At 41.8% G+C, this 18032-nt stretch overlaps 1 protein-coding gene across 1 annotated transcript; it reads right to left on the reverse strand.

Annotated features, from left to right (window-relative positions):
• Nucleotides 1-864: 864 nt before the first annotated feature.
• LOC147673415 (mucosal pentraxin-like) lies at nt 865-16687 on the reverse strand. The gene is made up of 3 exons (XM_086947280.1): nt 16633-16687; nt 10024-10095; nt 865-2470 (listed from the first exon to the last, which is right to left on the reverse strand). The coding sequence occupies exons 2-3, from the start codon at nt 10079-10081 to the stop codon at nt 1833-1835; spliced, it is 696 nt and encodes a 231-aa protein (XP_086803406.1). The 5' UTR covers nt 10082-10095; nt 16633-16687; the 3' UTR covers nt 865-1832.
• Nucleotides 16688-18032: the final 1345 nt, after the last annotated feature.

The following is an 18032-nucleotide window of genomic DNA, read 5'->3' on the forward strand; positions in this document are numbered from 1 at the left end:
AGGGAGAGAATGCTGGTGGCACATAAACCTTGTTACACATGAAAATAACTTCAGTTTGCAAGACTTGGGGCCATCGTACACGTGACGCATTTTCCTTGTTTGTGCCGGGTGCACCTTTTAAATGGTGGGCCTGGTGCAAACAAGGAAGATGCACCGAATTAGGATGAATGCGCTGCCCCCGGGGCAGCTGTGAACTCGCGATGCACTAGGGACAGCTTGAAGCCGCTCCTTGTTTTACAGTGCAGGCAGCAACCCGCCTCCACTTTTAAGAGGTGAGAGATACCCTTGCAGGAGGGTGCAATGAGTGACTGCACCCGCCAGCAAGGGGATGTCTGGGGGTCCATGGGACCCCTTTACCCCCTCCAGAGGGCTGCCGTGTGGGGGAACACTGGTAATGTCCCTCCTGACACCTTCTTTGCCTCTGTGTCCGCGTCTATAATACGGCACGGGGGCAGAGGCAAAGGAATTCCCTCAATTGCATTGGGTCACTCCCCCATGCCAATGAGGGAACGCCCGTTTATGATAGCGCTGGCACTTTATGTGCGCCAGCACTATCGGTATTCCGGAAGGGGCTGCACGAGCATTTGTGGCCCCTTCTGTACTTCCAAAGTGCCCCGGGGGGCGAGAAAGAGGGCGCAAATACCCAAAGCACCCCCGGGGCACTTGTGTAATACGGCCCATGGATGGTATCAAGATGTATTGATGGTGTAACAACACTTCAGCAGAGGCCCGCCCACTTCGACAGGTGGACATCAACTTTCTGAACCAAAATGTCCTGCTGCATTGACTCTAAACATTCTATCCCTACATTCCATGTTTTAACATTGATCAATACAACATTATTATAAAGGATGCAACAAAGGCTACCAACTGGAGTTTTTATTTTGAATGAATGACAAGCTCGCCATCTCTGGTGACAATCAGCACAATCCCATGCTGACCATATCTTTGCCTTTGACTCCGAATGGTGCTCAGCTAGGTTTGTGGTATACAAGATGGCATACAAACAATTAATTCAGCATTATACTTCACAGAAAGCATATTACATTTCAATAACAACAATGATCAAAAGTACTCAATCAGTTAAATGCAGAAAGAAAACAATTTTGTATCAGAATGTCATGTTTTTCAGACAAACCCGGTGTGGAACCATCTTTTATAACGCCACTCCTCTTGACATAGAACCCCATAATTATTTTATTCTGCATCACATTCCTTAAATTAATATGGTTAATCATGTCCTAGGAACAGGAAATCTAACAAACCCATCACATTCAAATGTAAATGTGCATTTAACAAACATAGTTGGCTCTCCTCCCTTGTCATGCGGTGTTATTGTTTCTGAAGGGAATGTGTTTATTTCTGTCATCGCCAAGGCTCCTATGGGACAATGAGTTATACAAATAAGAAATAACACAACATCTGGACTCTGCTGGCAGGCATTGGGCAAAGAAACCCCTCGTGGGCTAGGGCAGAGGAGCCCAATTTTGGAGTCCACCTGCCTGGTCAGTGTATCCGTAAATGTTTCATGCATTTTTCTTTTTTCATTTATCTAATTATTTATTTTTGGGGATATTTTGAACACACTGTCGAGCCACTTCTTGGTACTTTAGAGTACTGTACATATCAAGTCAGATGAAATTATTAAGAGAAAGGGAAGTACTAGGAGTCCCTGTGAATGTGAGGCACTGTGCCTGTCTGGTGTTCCACCCATACTACCCTAGGGGCTAGATCTTAGTGACAGGTTAGTCTAAATGAGTCTGTTTCCAAGAGTAAATGTTTATAAAAATGGCCTACAGCCACTGGTTTGCGCCACATCTTGGGGAACTTTCTTAACACGCCTGGTTATCACAACTATTCTGTTGTACCGGCGCCACCAGCACATTTCCTGTGATGTCATACCACAGGTTCCGCCAGCTGATGACATTGCCATTTAAGTGCTTGTTATTCATAAAAACCTGGTGTATATCTGCGGGTGACAAAACATAATCCCACACATGCACATTATCAATTTCACCCGCTAAAGACTGGTTTATGTCAAAGCTTCCTCCGAAAGAGTCCTGCTCTTGGCCAAGAATACATTTTAGAGGACCCCGAATGGTGTAGCCTTTTTTATTGACTTTCCTGGCAAGTGGCTTTCCATTGAGAAACATCTGGACCACCCCTGTGAATGAATCCCAGGTGCCACATATGTGGGGGATTCTGTCCAATGCGGGGCTTGTAGCTCTGAAGATTGTGTCCGCGCCACCCACAATGACCGAAAATGGATTTTCCTTAGAATTCCTGTTAAAAAGTAGAATATTGTTGTCTTGAGTAGGGCTGTTGCAAGAAAGGTAGCTGTAATCCTGCGTTAGCTCTGTGAATGTACGTAGGCAGGCGGTAAAACCTTTCAGCGAGGTCACGTGTTGTTTCAGTGTCACGTAGTTGGTGGAAGATCGACTTGCGAAAAGAAATACCTGGCCATCCATGTCTGTAACAAAAGAAAAGAGGCATTAAGAATGTACTGTTCCTTGAAAGAGGGATGATGGTATGGAAGTATGGGAGTCATTTATTCAAATACATTTCTTATTGAGTTTATGTATGTATCAATTTATTTGTCCAGTATTATATGTATGTATACATTTATTTATGTACATATTCTATGTGTATTGATTGATTTAATTGATAACACTTTAACCATAAATGTATTTATGCTTGAATTTATTTATCCAATTATTATATGTTAATATATCTTTTTATTTATTCTATATTTTTTGTGTCTTGGATCACTGCAATGTGTCACATTCTGACACTTAAGGCCTTATTATGATGTCAGACGGACCGTACACTGACAGGCCATCAGTGGCGGTGCGACTGCCGACAGGCCGTTAGTATGACCGACGACAAGCCTCTGGTCCGACCGCAGCATTTCAATGCAGGTTGTCAGACCCTAAGCGGTCGGGGGAAGACTGCCGCTTCTGACAGGATCATCTGATCCTGACGGGATGGCGATTGGAATCATAATCCGAATGGAGGCGGTGCTGAGGCAGGCAACGCCTCAGGATTTCAATATCCCTTTCCGACAGCCTTTTCGTGTTGGGAAAACCGCCATGAAAAGATGAAAAGGCCGTTGGAAAAGGATTTTGGTGGCCTCAAACAGGGTCCCCGGCCATCGTGGGCCTCTGTAAAGTGGCCCTGGGGGCACATGTAGTGCCCGCACGCACCTTCATGCACCATGCGCCATGCACCACATGGTGCATGGCACACGGTGCACGGGTATGCACGAAGTGCTCTTTAACTCTGTGGCTTGGGCCACAACTCAAGCCGCCGTGTAAAGGAGCACTTTCCGACTGTCAGCCCAGCGGTTGCATCCTAATGTGGCGGTCAGACCGCTGACTGTGTGTCAGATGGACTCCTGACCACTGCGATAGCAGTCGGCGGTCCGACTGACCGCCATCATGATAAGGCTCTTAATACCGAGGTGGCTAACAGGAGGTACAGTGTGGGTGGTATCCAAGATGGAAGAGGGAATGGAAACATACACCCATTTGAATAACAAAAGCAGGTTTCATTTCAGATACTTCAAAGACCTCTAGATAAATTAACAACAAAGCAGTGTAATGGAATACGGTAAATTTACACAGTTGCAGCCGACTAAAGCCCTGATCACAAGCGAGGGAGAACATTGGTGCGGTATTTGCTTCTAGGCACATCATTTTCCAAGTTCAAACTCTAAACGTTGGGCGTAAGAAGCATCATTTGGTGCCTCCTGCACCACATTCTACATGTCCAGGTGAAAACCGGGGATTTCTCTCATTAAATGTCAGAGAGATTGACCACTTGAGACTGTATGGGGGAAATCATTTTTTGCACCTATAAAATGCCAGGTGAGGTCAACTTTTCATTCCTTCGAATTCCCATCTCCACACAAACAGAGGGTTGCACAGAGATCAAAATGAACAGGCTCACTTTTAATACACATAGATTCTGAGATGGCGGAAGAAAGAGAAAGCTGTCCCTCCCTATACATTGTTTTTTAACTCATCACTTTTGCCTACAATGCATTCCTATAAAATTCCAATAATGCCAAAGAGAGCCCAAATTTGAAGACCCTGAGAGATAAAAAAAGAAGTCATTACATTATGAGAAATACTATCTATTGGACAACAACCTTTAATTTAAAATGTGTTGTTGTGTTACCATTTGTAATAACGTAATATTCATGAGCTAAAAAGACACACTACTTATTGATCCAATCGTATACAATTTAATTTGTGTCACTAAATCAGCAGCACAGATACCATTAACTTGTGGTCTGTGTTGATTCACAGATTAAGGGCAACAGCAATGCGTGTTTGTAGGAAACCAGATCATTTCACTAGGATAGGTAGGTTACAATCTTGACATGAGCAGTAACTGAACCCCAAACATTTTGACTGACCTCTATGATGAATCCCAAGGTCTCCTAGTGTAGCCGGTCTCTTAAAACGAGACTTTCTTGGGTACATGTGAAATAACAAACCGACGTGGCAGTACAGCTAAGAAACACATAACTTAGAATTTGATAAACAAGTAAGGGTGCAGAGACAAAATATCGATGTAAAAATAGAGATTTGCATAAATATCGAGGTAAAAATATCGAGGGTCTGAAATATCAACAGAAAAAATATTGTGGTCTAGTATATCGATTTTAGGTAAGTAATATCGATGTAAAAAATATCAAACTGTTAAATATCATTTGTTAATATATAGTTGTTAAAAATATCGATTTTTATTAATGTTATGTATTTTTGTATATATATTTTATATGTATGCGATGTTTGTTTTTGTATAAGAATTATCTGTATTTTTATTATATGTGTTAAAATTTTAATAGTTAATGATTTCTTTTTAATGGAATTTTGTGTTTTTAGTTCCGTAGCGGGTTGTGGGGTTATAGGGGAATAGGGTGGGAAGTAATTTAATTATATACATTTTATTGATTATTTATAGTAGTTATTAAATATTATTTGTATTGATTTTTGCGTTATTAGTTCCATAGCAGGTTGTGGGTTTATAGGGGAATAGGGTGGGAAGTATTTTAATCATATATATTTTATTGATTATTTATAGAAGTTATTAAAATAATTTAAATTGAATAACATGTATTGAATAATTTATATGTGTATAATTGTGGTGTTTGAGTGTTAAATGTGTAAATTAATGTATTAATAATTGTTTGACAATTAGTTGTTAATTAATTTAAATGATGTAATTCATAATTAATTATGGTAGTTATGTAATTAATTTTAGGTGTGTGTTGTGGTGTTTATAGGTGTAAATGGTGGTAAGTGATTTAGTTTTTATTGATGAATTATTAATAATTTGTTATTTTATTTAAATCAAATAATTAGTAATTATTAATAGTACTTCTGTAGTTAATTTAGGTGTGTGATGTGGATATTATAGTGTTAAAGAATGTGTAATTAATGAATATTAAATATATTTTTTTATTATGATATATTTTAAATGCATTTTTAAATATGTTAACTATGGAAATACATGTTATTAAAAATGTTGATGCCTTTTTTTATTGGTGTGGTGTTATAGGGTAGGAAGTTAAATAAATACATTTATGTTTTAAATAATTTGTTTGTTTGTGAATAGTAGTTTCTTTTAAATAAATATTGTTTGTAAATGTATTTATTATTTTTTCATATATTTGTAGGTTTTTATATGTAATTAACATTATATGTGTTCTTTTTATATGTTTAATATATTTAATGGTATATTTTTAAATTGATTATTTGTTTATAAGAATATGTATATTTTTTAAATTGTTGAAATGTTATTAGTAATTTTTGTTTTTCTGCTATCCAATACTTTCCCTACAGTTGTACTCACTGGAGTGGAAATAGTATATTTTATCCCTCCACTATCCAGCACTTTCCTTACTGTTTTACTTACTGGAGTGGGAATAGTAAGCACTTTCCCTACTGTTTCACTCACTGGAGTGGGAATAGTAATGTTTACCCTTCCACTATTCAGCACTTTCCCTACTGATGCACTCACTGGAGTGGGCATAGTATGTTTCACCCATCTGCTATCCAATACTTTCTCTACTGTTGCACTCACTGGAGTGGGAATAGTCATTTTTACCCCTCCGCTATCCAATATTTTCCCTACTGTTGCACTCACTGGAGTGAGAATAGTATTTTTTCCCCTCTGCTATCTAATCATTTTCCTACTGTTGCACTCAATGGAGTGGTAATAGTAAGTTTCCCCCCCCCGCTACCCAATACTTTCCCTACTGTTGCACTCTTTGAAGTGCAAATAGTCATTTTTACCTTTCCGCTATCCAGCACTTTCCCTACTGTTGCACTCACTGGAGTGGGAATAGTAATTTTTACACCTCCGCTATCCAACATTTTCTCTACTGTTGTATTTATTGTGTTGTGAAATGTACGTTTTATTTTTGTTTGAATAGTTTCATGTTATAATTAATTCTGAATCTTTTTTACTGATTGATATATGTATATATTTTTTCTTTAGCTAATTTAAAAGGTTAAAAATTAAATAAAGATAATAGTTTATTTTTTAAAGTAAATACATGTATATGCATAAATTATTATGTTTGTGTTTATTTTTTTTCAAATTAGATTTATATTTTATATTTAGTTAAAATGTATATTGCATGTCATTTATTTTGTTGAAGATAATATTAATATTTTATATTTCTAATATGTATTATTTTATTTCAATTATATTTTTTAATCGATATTATTTACATCTATATTTTTAACTTCGATATTTTTGATTCAATATTTTTGTACATACTGTTTAAGTGTAGAGAGTCGATATTTTTACTAACTACATTTTTACTTTAATATTTTTATTATTGCTATTTTTACTATTTATATTCTATCAGTGAACCACAAGTAAGAAATCAATAAAATGCTTACAATGGCACGAGTAAAGAAAATAAGATAAATAGATTAGACCCATAGCAAGAACAAAAAGTGCTCAATTGAAAACAAACAAGAATGGGAAAATCCAATATTAGTTTATCAGGTGCAGGTGATTAGAAGTCAACACACTTTGCCACCTATTTCTGATGGACCCCATACACGTAATTCTTGGTGGTCCACCTTGGTCAAACAATTCATCTGTAATCTCCCAAAAATATGGAGGTGGAAAATCCTGAGAGAGGTTTCGACGGAAACTGTAGCTAAAATGGCTTAATGCGGTCTTGCATTAACTTCCTACCTGCAATAGAGTCAAAAAGGAAAAAAACACTAAACTGATTACACCTAAAATGCATTTGTTGTGGGTAAAACAGGCAACTTTGCCCTGTCTTTTACAAATTACAATAAAGTCATAACATTTTTATAAGTTTTGACACCTTTTCGGACATCAAAAGATTACAAACGTCTGACTGGTTCCAACGATACCAGTCGGTTCAAGTTGCAACATTAATCCTCATAAATCCAGATCAGAACCACAGCAAAATGTCAAGTTCCAACTGGTTCCTGAGATTTCTCATCAGCACCAGCACTATATGTCTGCAGTACCTCATACACTTCCTATGCACAGGGGAGAGATTTAAGAAAGAGAGACAGAGAAACCTCTAGTTATAACTAGTCAACATGTTTCGACATGGCAGGCCACCACATTTTCTAAGGGCCTTCTTCACTCTCAGCTACTGGAAAGTGATTCAACAGATAGAAGATGGCTTCACTATAGGACCATGACCCCTGTTTCCTTGAGGGGGGGCATAAAGAGGCTAGAACAGGTACTCCTTTTTAGCAGATTTCCAGTCCCAGAGTCTCGAGGTAGAGCTGTAACAACTCCCTTCTTGGCCTCGGTAATGCCCTTGGGAATTCATCAGGAGTTCCTCCATTCCCGTTAGCTCTTCTCAATTGCAGTTAATTTCCTCTGGAAGTGCATCCAGCAGGATGGTGTCAAAAGGGAAACTTCAATCAGCTAAGCTTGCATTTCTAATACTGTGTATTGATGCAGTTTTAAAAAAGGAAAGGAGACACACCCAGGATGTAAAGTGTGTGGTACTGAAATAGCCACCAAAGGCAAAGAAAACATTTTGGGGTAATCGTGAATCTGTAATATTATTGGTAAACCATGTGTGCCCTAGGGCTTCTTCTCTGTCCTCCACCTCAAAATAATATGAGTTTGCTTGTTTTAGTTATTAGAATAACTATTACAAAATTGAGCATTGTAACAATCCGATAAATGCACCACACCTGTTCGAGGTAGGTCAACATTTCATATTCTCACACTATCCCATAATTGACTGAGTGTCTCAGGCCATAAAATATCTCAGGAGCAGGCTCACCATCTTCTGTCCTGAGAGAGAACTCAGAACTGTTGGTAAGATATTTCTCACTGCACCACCGACAAAGAGAGTTAGAGCAGTGGTTGGGCCTTTTCCCTTCATGCAAGCTCTTTGTGGAATAAGAAAGTATAACCGTGTACACTGAACGACAACTGCCCTCATTTTAGAAGCTGAAATATACATTCTTTTTGTAAATGAAGGCAGTCTCTGCTAAGTTTGTTTGGTTTTAAAATTGTAGGACTAGAGAAATATTAAAATAGAAATAGGGGTAATACAGATCAAGACATTAAAAGTTTTTTCCATTGAATAGGGTAAAAATATGTTAGCGGAATATCTTCAGCGAGACTGGTCTTGTGGGTGTTAGTAATACTTTATGACTCAAGAGAAGAATTTATCAGACTTGCTATACACTGCATTATGCTAGGTCCATCTTCAGTTTTCACCGGAATGTTATACCACAGGCATTTTTATACTCTACATACCAGACAGTATTTTTGCAATTAATGAGCAAAAACATTTTAGAAGGAAGGCTGAGAGAAGGAAATAATGACAAGTGAAGTGGCAAGATTGAAAAAAATAGAAGAGCAAGCTATGCAATTATTGGCAGAATTTGAGGCTCTTATGTGCACGTCTTAACTCTGTAGGAAGAAGATTCCTGGCGTTAGTTTATTCCCATCAGTCTTTTCCACCGAAGGTAACGGGACACTCTGAGTGCGAGTATTGGTTGACACACACTGTATCGCTTTGGATGAGATGTATATTCAATGCTGTGTTTTGAAAGATTGGTGCGAAATGTTTGATTTTCTAGGTGCCATTGACTACCTATTTTTCCTCGAGTGACATCCACCCTCATACGTTCTCCAGTGACCTGCACCCTCAACAACTCCTCCTGTGGCCTGCAACCCCCCTGCGATGGCCAGTGGAATCTACTATCTACTGACATGGGCCTTCTTCACTCCACTCCCCTGACCTGCTCCTTCTCCGATCCAAGGATCATCTGCCTTCCCTGACCCACATCCTCTACCCTCCATTGATCCGCACTACTCCATCCACTGACAATTCTGCAACCTCATGACAAGCATCTTCTCTCCTCCACTGCGCTCACCTGCCCCTTCTCCTCTTCAGTGACCTACACCATCCCCATCCCTGATCCACATCCTCTCCTGTCCACTGACCTGCACCCTCGCCCCACCTTCGGTGACTTGTACCCTCACTGATATGTCGTCACGCACCTGCTCCACTGACCTGCCCTTTCTCCTCTCCATTAACCTACTCCGCTCCCCCATCACTGACCCACATTTTCTTCTCTCGCGTCCACTGACCTGCATCTTCAACAACTCCCATCGACTGACGTACTGTCTCCACTCACCTGCCACACTGTTATGAAATGGCCTACACCCGTGTGACAACAAGAAGTAATGAATGGAATATGGGCAATCGGTCAGGCCCCATCCCAGTCTATTGTTTTTCATCCACCATACCACCTCCATTTGTACCCAGCAATATGTAAATCAGTCTTGATCCTGCCCCAATAAGAACAGCCCAGCTCCAAGAGATGAGGAGTACCAAAAGGAGGTGAAATGTCTACCCAATGTAGTCGTACTCCAGGGTGCAAGGTAGGACAGCTTAGAGGCTTTAGATCAAGAATTGTGCCCCCTTCAGTAACACCCCACAAACCTCCACCGCTGCACCTTCACTGCTTTAACAACACTTACTTGTGCCTTCGGAAACAGCTCCCATGATGCTGAGAAGGAACAGAAAGGTTAGCCTCATTTTTCCCCACGGTTCTGAAACGTAAAATGTTTAACTAGTTAGCACTTTGCATTCTGTAGGTCATTGTTTTCAAATCTAAAAAGATGAAGGTGCTAGCCATGCAAGATATCCGGAATTTCTACTTTCGATGAATGTGAGCACAATGAACTCTACATGGAAGTCGTGCATAATTAGAGATTATTATGAAAATCAGGAGTGGCTCCGATCCGTGGGAACCATCTTAAACAACCCTTTGTAACCGAATGAGAGTTGTATTTACTATATGCTCTCGCGCTGGTTTGTTCATTACATTGCAGAGTCTCATCTCACCCTAAGTGACCATGGGTCTCAAATTAGCATGAAACAGACGTTTATAAATCTCGGTGTGACGGGGTCATTCATGCAACACACAACCATAGCCATTTAATAAACACTGCCCTGAAGAAGCCTATGTGTTGGGCGAAACGCGTTGGCTGCATTTATCTGTCTGCCTAAAGAAGAAAGAAAAGAATCAAAAAGAAAAATTCAAGCACAAACTGACTTGTTTTATACTTCAGCAACAAAATGGAATACTACTTTTGTAGCTTTTGATTGCCTCTCATTTTCGAGGCACATACTTGTCATTTGATGTGAGGCTAAAGGAGCATGGATTAGTTTGATCTCCTCTTTCTGACACGAAATGTGAAATGTCTCTTAAGCATCCTTAGGGGTGTCTGCTTCATATAAGGGATGGTGAGAAGTGTGTGCATCTACAGGGACATTAAGGGGTGTTTGTTTCATAGAAGAGTTGTGTGAATGTACTGGGACATTTGAGATGGCTGCTTCATATAAAGGGTGATGAAAAGTGTGTGAATCTAGGGGGACATTAAGGGGGCATGTTTTATATAAGTGGTGGTGAGAAGAGTGTGAATGTACAGGGAGCATGGGTATACATATGTCTACAGTGAGGCTTCTTCTGCCATGAGGGACATTTTGAACACATGCTAAAAAGTAGTGGCACAGCAGGGGTGTCTGAGACCCTGGTGCAACTGCACCTATTCTACTACTGATAGATACGCCCCTACAAAGATTAATCTCATGTGAGAATCAGAAATGACAGTGCAAGACTGGTGCCAGACAACGTGTTTTTTCAAACGAATAGTATTTGATCCCAACAGTATTTGAGTGGTGTAGGCGATTACAAATTTGTCTTAAAAACTAGAAAGGCTGATTCAAGGGTTGAGAAGAGGGACAACCTAGTGGCTGCCTGCCAAGCTAGGGATTCTCAAGCTTTTTGGAAAACAGTTAGGGCAGTGGTGAGTGCTTTATCATACTCTTTGAATGTTTTTAACTATTTATCGCTCTCTCACACTTTTCTTGATTTAATTGGAATCTAAGGGCCAGATTCATCAAGCGGAAAACGGCTCGCAAAGGGCCAGATATTGAGAATCTGGCCCTTTGCGAGCGCTATTTTTGCATTTGGGATTCATCATCCCAAATGCAAAAATCGCATTTGTAGAAATCGTAAATTTGCGAATAATTGCATTTAAGGAATCTCAATTAGAGATTCCTTAAATGCAATTCATGAAGCATTTAAAAATTGCGAATTCACAATCTGGGGCCGCTATTTACCGCGAAGTCTGACTTTGTGGTAAATAGCGAAAACTTAGAAAAATGCACTTTAGTGCATTTTTCGTAGTTGAATGTTACACACACACATGTCCTTTGGACATGTGTGTGTGCGCAACACCAGTGTACATGAGCATTTCAGGGGTGCTGCAGGGTGTCCTTTGGACACCCTGGCACCCTTGAAATCGCTTCCTTATTTGCGATTCGCTAATTGCTAATCGCAAATAAGGAATGACTCCCCATTCATTCCTATGGGCATAGGAATGAATGGGAAAGCTATTCCTTATTTGCGATTAGCAATTAGCGAATCGCAAATAAGGAGGCAGTAGAAATCGCTATAATCATTGCGATTCCTACATGAATCCCGTTTTGCGAGTCTTTAATAGCGATTCCTTAATAATCGCTATTAAGGACCCGCAAAACGGGACTTTGATGAATTTGGGGGTAAATATATAAATTTATACTTGTGGGTCAGATTTTAGGATTTTGCTGTACTTGAGATGTCAGCAATACTAATGTGTGGCTGTTTTTGTGATTACCGTTTACATTGATCCAGCGCTGGATATTTGAGTTTCGTGGTGAGCTCTCTACTCGTTTTTTGGATTGTCTATACTTATTTTTCCAGTTCTTCTGAATTCTGGATACACAATATTATCCTTTTTCCCATGGAAGTCATTTATTCTTCTTTTTTCCTTCACCCCTCTTGGTCTTTACATACTACTGCTCACGATTGCATTACACCTTAGGGTGTTTAAGGATGTTGAGATCCTACTTTTCTCCTCATCATTATTCTAATTAAGGTCTAACCTGTTTGGCTTTCACTACATTGGTGTCTCTGATGGGTTTTTCATGTGGTGTTCTTTCTCTCACGCATTCAGTTGGGGATGGTCTTATTTATGGTATTTGTATCCATTAGTAATTTGTGCATTTGTCTGTTGTAGCCCTGATGTAGTCTGAGGTTATATGCCTGTAGACGAAACACGTGTTGGCTCAATTTGTGGCTACCTGTGATGTTGAAGGAGTGAAGCACATTGTATTTGGATATTTATGAAAATTGAATAAACCACCATGAAAACGGACTAAGAAGACTACGGCTTGGACTGATTACGTATTTTCTGTGAATGTGGCGTAGGACTTTGTTATCTGTTTTCATTACTTAGTGCCGCTGGAAAGGAACTTCACTATAGCAGCTCAGCACTTATCATAACGCCATACTCAGCACCAATGCACTGCACTTTGAGATTTTACATATACCACTAGTGCCCTGCAGCTAGAGGTGCTATTGCGCACTGCACTCTGATCTGTCACATGTACAACCAGTGCACTGCAGTCAGATGTTATAGGCACCACCGTGCAGTGATATTCTGATTTTATAAATGTCACAAACACCAACAACCTGCTATAAAGTGAAGAATCACAAATTCTAAAACAATGCCCTTCTATCGCAAATGTCATAAGGAGACATGACAAGATGGCTGACGGATTAAACGCTCTCTGCTGGTACCTGCTTTACGCGTTTCGGAAACCTTGGGCAATATGTAGGCCCCTTGTGTTACATGGTATGCACGGAAGTCCCAGACAGAAGTTACTCGTAATGCATGGAAGCCGTGGGTAACAAGCAGGTCCCCTGCATCACATGTAAATCATGCTATGCCTTGGGTAGGAAGTAGGTCCGTTGTGTTACCTACAATGAATGGAAACCATATGCTGTTTGTAGCTGCTCAGTGCTACAAGGAGTGCATGGGGGGCCTCTTCGTAGTTTGGAATGAAAGAGGGGCCACATACTGCATTAATTTCTATCAATACCATAGAATGTATTGGAAGAGCGGAAGTATGAGGCCCTGGGGTAACGGGGCACAAACGCTGTGAAAGTACTTGGTTCTCTTGTGATAAACGGAATGAAAGTAAGGCCCCTGAACAGCGCGCAGGACCCTTGAGCCACGACAGCCATGGAAGCAAAAACCTGCAAATACTAAGGGGGTCATAACGATGGCTGGTGGACCTGAGTCCGCCCGCCATTGTTGCGGTGTTTGGAACCGCCCGCCAGACATGCAGCGCTCCCACCACTGCAATTAGGATGCACCCGCCTTTAACATTGAGGAAAATGGCATGTACTGCATTTCCCTGCACTACGTGGCAGACACCACGCGGTGTCTGCCAATTGGTGCATGGAAATGCACGTGGGTACCATGGGTACCCCCCAGTACATCCGCCCAACACAGAGGGGGCCCTCAATGGGCCACCGAATCCAGCCCCATCCTGTCTTTTGGCGGTGGGATGACCGCAGCGAAAAGACAGGCGGAAACGGATATCGTAATCCCTACGGCAGTGACTGCAAAGCACCGCCGCAATGCTGCCCTGTGTTTTGATTCCGCATTGCGGGCGGAATAGGACCGCCTTGCGGAACCGTGGCGGATGGACTTTCCATCCGCCGCGGACAGATTGGGATTCCCACCTCTATCCTAATTCGGCGGTGGGAATTTCCTGTGTGATGGCGGAAGGACCGCCACCGCTGGCCGGCCGGTGGCAGTCCTTTCGCCATTCTAATGACCCTGTAAATGAATTCATCCAGTTCATCCATAGTAATCAATTTTATTCCAAAGCTTTTTCAATGATTTCCAAATTTACACAGAGGAGGCGTGATTTCACACTTTCACTACTACAGAAATGCCCGCCCAGACTTTATTCTGCAGCCTGAATTCACGTTATTTCCTGAGTATAGACCGAATGGATTTTTGGAAAAAAAAATCCCTTCGTTAGGGGTCTGTAATATAAGAGAGGCCCATCAATAACCACAAATAGTTACATAAAGCATGCCATAAATAATTCATTGAATTAAATTCAACATACTGGTCATACAGTGTAGGCATAGAAACCACCACCAACATGTTATGAAGTAGAACACAGCTAAACCCATGCTCTGTTTGAATCAACAATTATTAGGCAAATGCAAAATGATATCCGATGATAAACATGTGTCCTATTACTTTCTAAATAAAATGTACCTCGCGCTTAACTAACCCTGTGAACACATCAGATTTCCACCAATCAATGACCTCACGTGCTTAGGAGTTGTTATCACTCTCTTCACCGTGACTGGCAACATGACCTCAAAACTATTTGTGGTTTTTTTTTGCTTCCATGGCTGTCGCGGCTTGAGTCTGGGGTGTGACTATACACCACAAGGTGAGGTAAACAAACCCCGGCCCCAGAGAGCGAATATTGGCAGCATAGCACACACAGCTCAGTTGAAATGTTAGCTCGGCCCCCGCGAACCAGATAAGCATAAAACAAGAAGAAGGGGCTATGAAGAGCAGCGCAGCGGCGCGCCAGCGAGGCACTTAGGGGCGAATTTACAAGCCCCTTGCGCCACCATTGCGTCACTTTTTTTGACGCAACGGCGGAGCAAACAATGCGCCCTATTTACAACGTGATGCATCTAGGGAGATGCGTCACGTTGTAAAGCCCTGCGTCGCATTATACCTGCGTCTGGTTTAATGTATGCAGGGCGGGTGTTCACACGCAGGAAAGCCTCATAAAAGTGACGCAGTGAAGTCTACAACATTTCACTGCATCACTTTTAGGACGCCACTGCGTCAAAACCTCACGCCTGCTTGACGCAGGCGTAAGGAGTGACGCAGTGTAGTGGAAATAGGCCACAAATGGCAGCGCTGCAGTTGCGTCGTGCTTGCGACAAGACTCCAGCAATGCGTGAATTTTGCCCTAACAGATGTGTTCGAATTTCTGACGCATCTGTCAATCCTTTCACCATGGTGCGCCGTATTATAAATACGGCGCATCCATGGTGGCGCAAGCATTTTTTAGGGTAGCTCCAGGAAAGTGACGCATCTCTATAGATGCGTCACTTGTAAATCTGCCCCTTACTGTTGCCATTCACTACGACTTATCATCCATGATCCAGCAGGAAAGCTCTCCCTTCGGTAAAATGAGCCCCTCAGCGTCTGTGACTGGAAGCGGAGAGGCCGCATGCGCGAGCTAATCTGCCCCATAGGTCTGTGCCCAATTAAGCAAGTAATCACTGCACGTGGGACGATGCGATTCTTCTTTTTAACACTAAAATCCACCCACGCAACAAAAAAACATAAACCTAACTGGACCTCCTGCCCTGCGGCTCATTCTGGCGATGCTGCTCGAGGTGGTGCAGCTGCTGCAATTCTTTCTGTCAGTTGCATTTGTTGCAGAAGATGCCTGTAAAGTGTGGCTGGGTAGGAACCGATTATGAAAAGCAAACGCCACTACATTGGCGGCAGTGCTGTCTGTGGGAGTGGGGAAATGTGAAAGCAGGGTAGGATAGAGGCTGGGGAGGGGGTGGAACAAATGGAGTGGGAGGTTGAAAATGCAAGCGAGCTGCGTGGAAAGGACGAAAGAAAAAGGAGTGATTGAAACAAAACATATGGCCACTTGGGAAAGCATCCATGTAGCAGGGCCAGTCGCCAGGGAGGGAACAAAACAGCCACTAGGGGGTACAAATGGACACTATTCACTAACGTAAGCAATGTAATTTGTAAAGGCAGACCAAGCAACCAATCAAAAAGTGGTGGCCATGTATGGACGTCTACAAACTTCACAGAGGAAATCCGGCATGCCTCGCAGAGCAGCGCATGCGCGCTGACTCTAGGCTTGACCTAAAAAATGAAATGTGCCAACTACTTTGAATCGAAGCTGGAGCCTGTCTGTCTCTCACACTTGCTAAGCCAGCACCCCGAGTTGCCCCCCCAAAGGCCATGAACAAGAACTTCAGGGTCACTCATACATGACACCAAGACGCTTCTCACATAGGATCACGGCAAGTACAACGCTACATAGTAAGCGCTACCCCAGGGCGCAGCGTGCCACCCTCTCACTTATACTCCTTGGAACACCACAAGGAAGTAGGAAGCGCTATGTAAACCCTACTGCTAGGGAAGACATAGTAATTGGGTGGCTGATGTATGAAAACTTACATGTCAGCTGCGAAGCAAAGGTCTTCAAAAGCCCACTTCTGTCAGTTGACGAAAGCACAGCAGCAGCACATGCTTTATAGCCCCCATGTGAGATGTACCTGACATATCAACCAATCCGATTCGCCCAAGTCTCAGAGGCGGAGGGCCATATATTTCGCAATCCAGCTCTTAAACATCAAAGGGAAGGAAGTTATAAATACATCAATTCATTTTATAAATAGGAGCGACCTGGCACCATATTGCAGCTGCCAGGACCACCAATAAAAAACTAATAATAAGGATGTAGAAAAGGTGTGGCAGGATGAGACAGAGGAACAAAGACAGAACGTGCGGGGGAAGAAAACGATGAAAAGAATAACTGGGACGAGGGTTGTGAGAGCAACCTGGGGGGATTAAATTACAAAAAAGTACAGATTTGTTTCAAAAAAGGCCTAAAAAATACCTGAAGGAAGGGGAGCATGAGGGAAGCAATACAAAAGCTTGGAGGTGGCGTCTTGGAGAGCTTAGGTGCGTGGATGGTGGGGGTCAAACAGCACACAGGGGAGAGAGTAAAAAACACATGCACTCCCATGGAGTGTTGAAAGCAGTAGAAGGACACAAGCCTTCCAAACAACTGGATTTCAAAGAAGCGTTGGTCCAGGGGATGAACAAACACCAGAAGAGGATGGAAAAACATTGAACAAGAGGACAACCTCTTATAAGCAATGACCCAAACCCCAGAGTACATATTGGTATCATCCACAATAGGTTTTCAAACTTCAATAAAGTGAAAGAGAGGGGTTCTTTATTTTTATGTATTTATTTTCGGAGATTTTTTATAGCACTAACTAGACCCGAGGGCATCAGAGCTCTTTACAAGAATTTTATATCGATCCATTACAGGAGCCATAACCATAGGGCACACCTTTACAAGAGTTACATGTGCATCATTTGCAGAAGGCATAGCAGGAGTGGGAGGAAAAAAATACAACATAGGGCAGGAAGCAGGTACACAGGGCTGATTTACAGGAGATGGATACAGGAGGGGAGCAAATATTAATATAGTATATGGCGGGGGGGTATCTAGAGGGGGTTCGATCGAGGTCAGAGTGATCAAGGAGTTAATTGGTTGGGGTGCTAGGTGGGTCAGGCAAGTTAGTTGGGATGGATTCGTTTAGGAATGTGTTGAGAAGAGACAGTCTTGAGTTTTTCCTTGAATTACATGATTCCTGCCTCTCAGAAACCAGATGATGAAGAGTGCAGCTTTTTGTCCTTGGTCCTGATTCAAGCCCTTCGAAGGAAGGATCGAAGGAAGGATTGTAAGTAGGAACATTTATATAGGGACAAATATATATGTAATTTGAGTGTCTCTCATGACCCCCAATTTATGACAACATCAGCAGGCCACCGTCCCTGGGAGT

Source organism: Lissotriton vulgaris, chromosome 12 (assembly GCF_964263255.1).
Source record: "Lissotriton vulgaris chromosome 12, aLisVul1.2, whole genome shotgun sequence".
In the NCBI taxonomy this organism is placed as follows: Eukaryota; Metazoa; Chordata; class Amphibia; order Caudata; family Salamandridae; genus Lissotriton; species Lissotriton vulgaris.

Excerpts from the sequence above, each read along its gene's own strand:
- LOC147673415 (XM_086947280.1), bottom strand. The coding sequence starts at position 10,081 with ATGAGGCTAACCTTTCTGTTCCTTCTCAGCATCATGGGAGCTGTTTCC. Across the intron at positions 2,471-10,023 it reads AGCTGTTTCCGAAGGCACAA|ACATGGATGGCCAGGTATTT; the intron begins GTAAGTGTTGTT and ends CTTTTGTTACAG.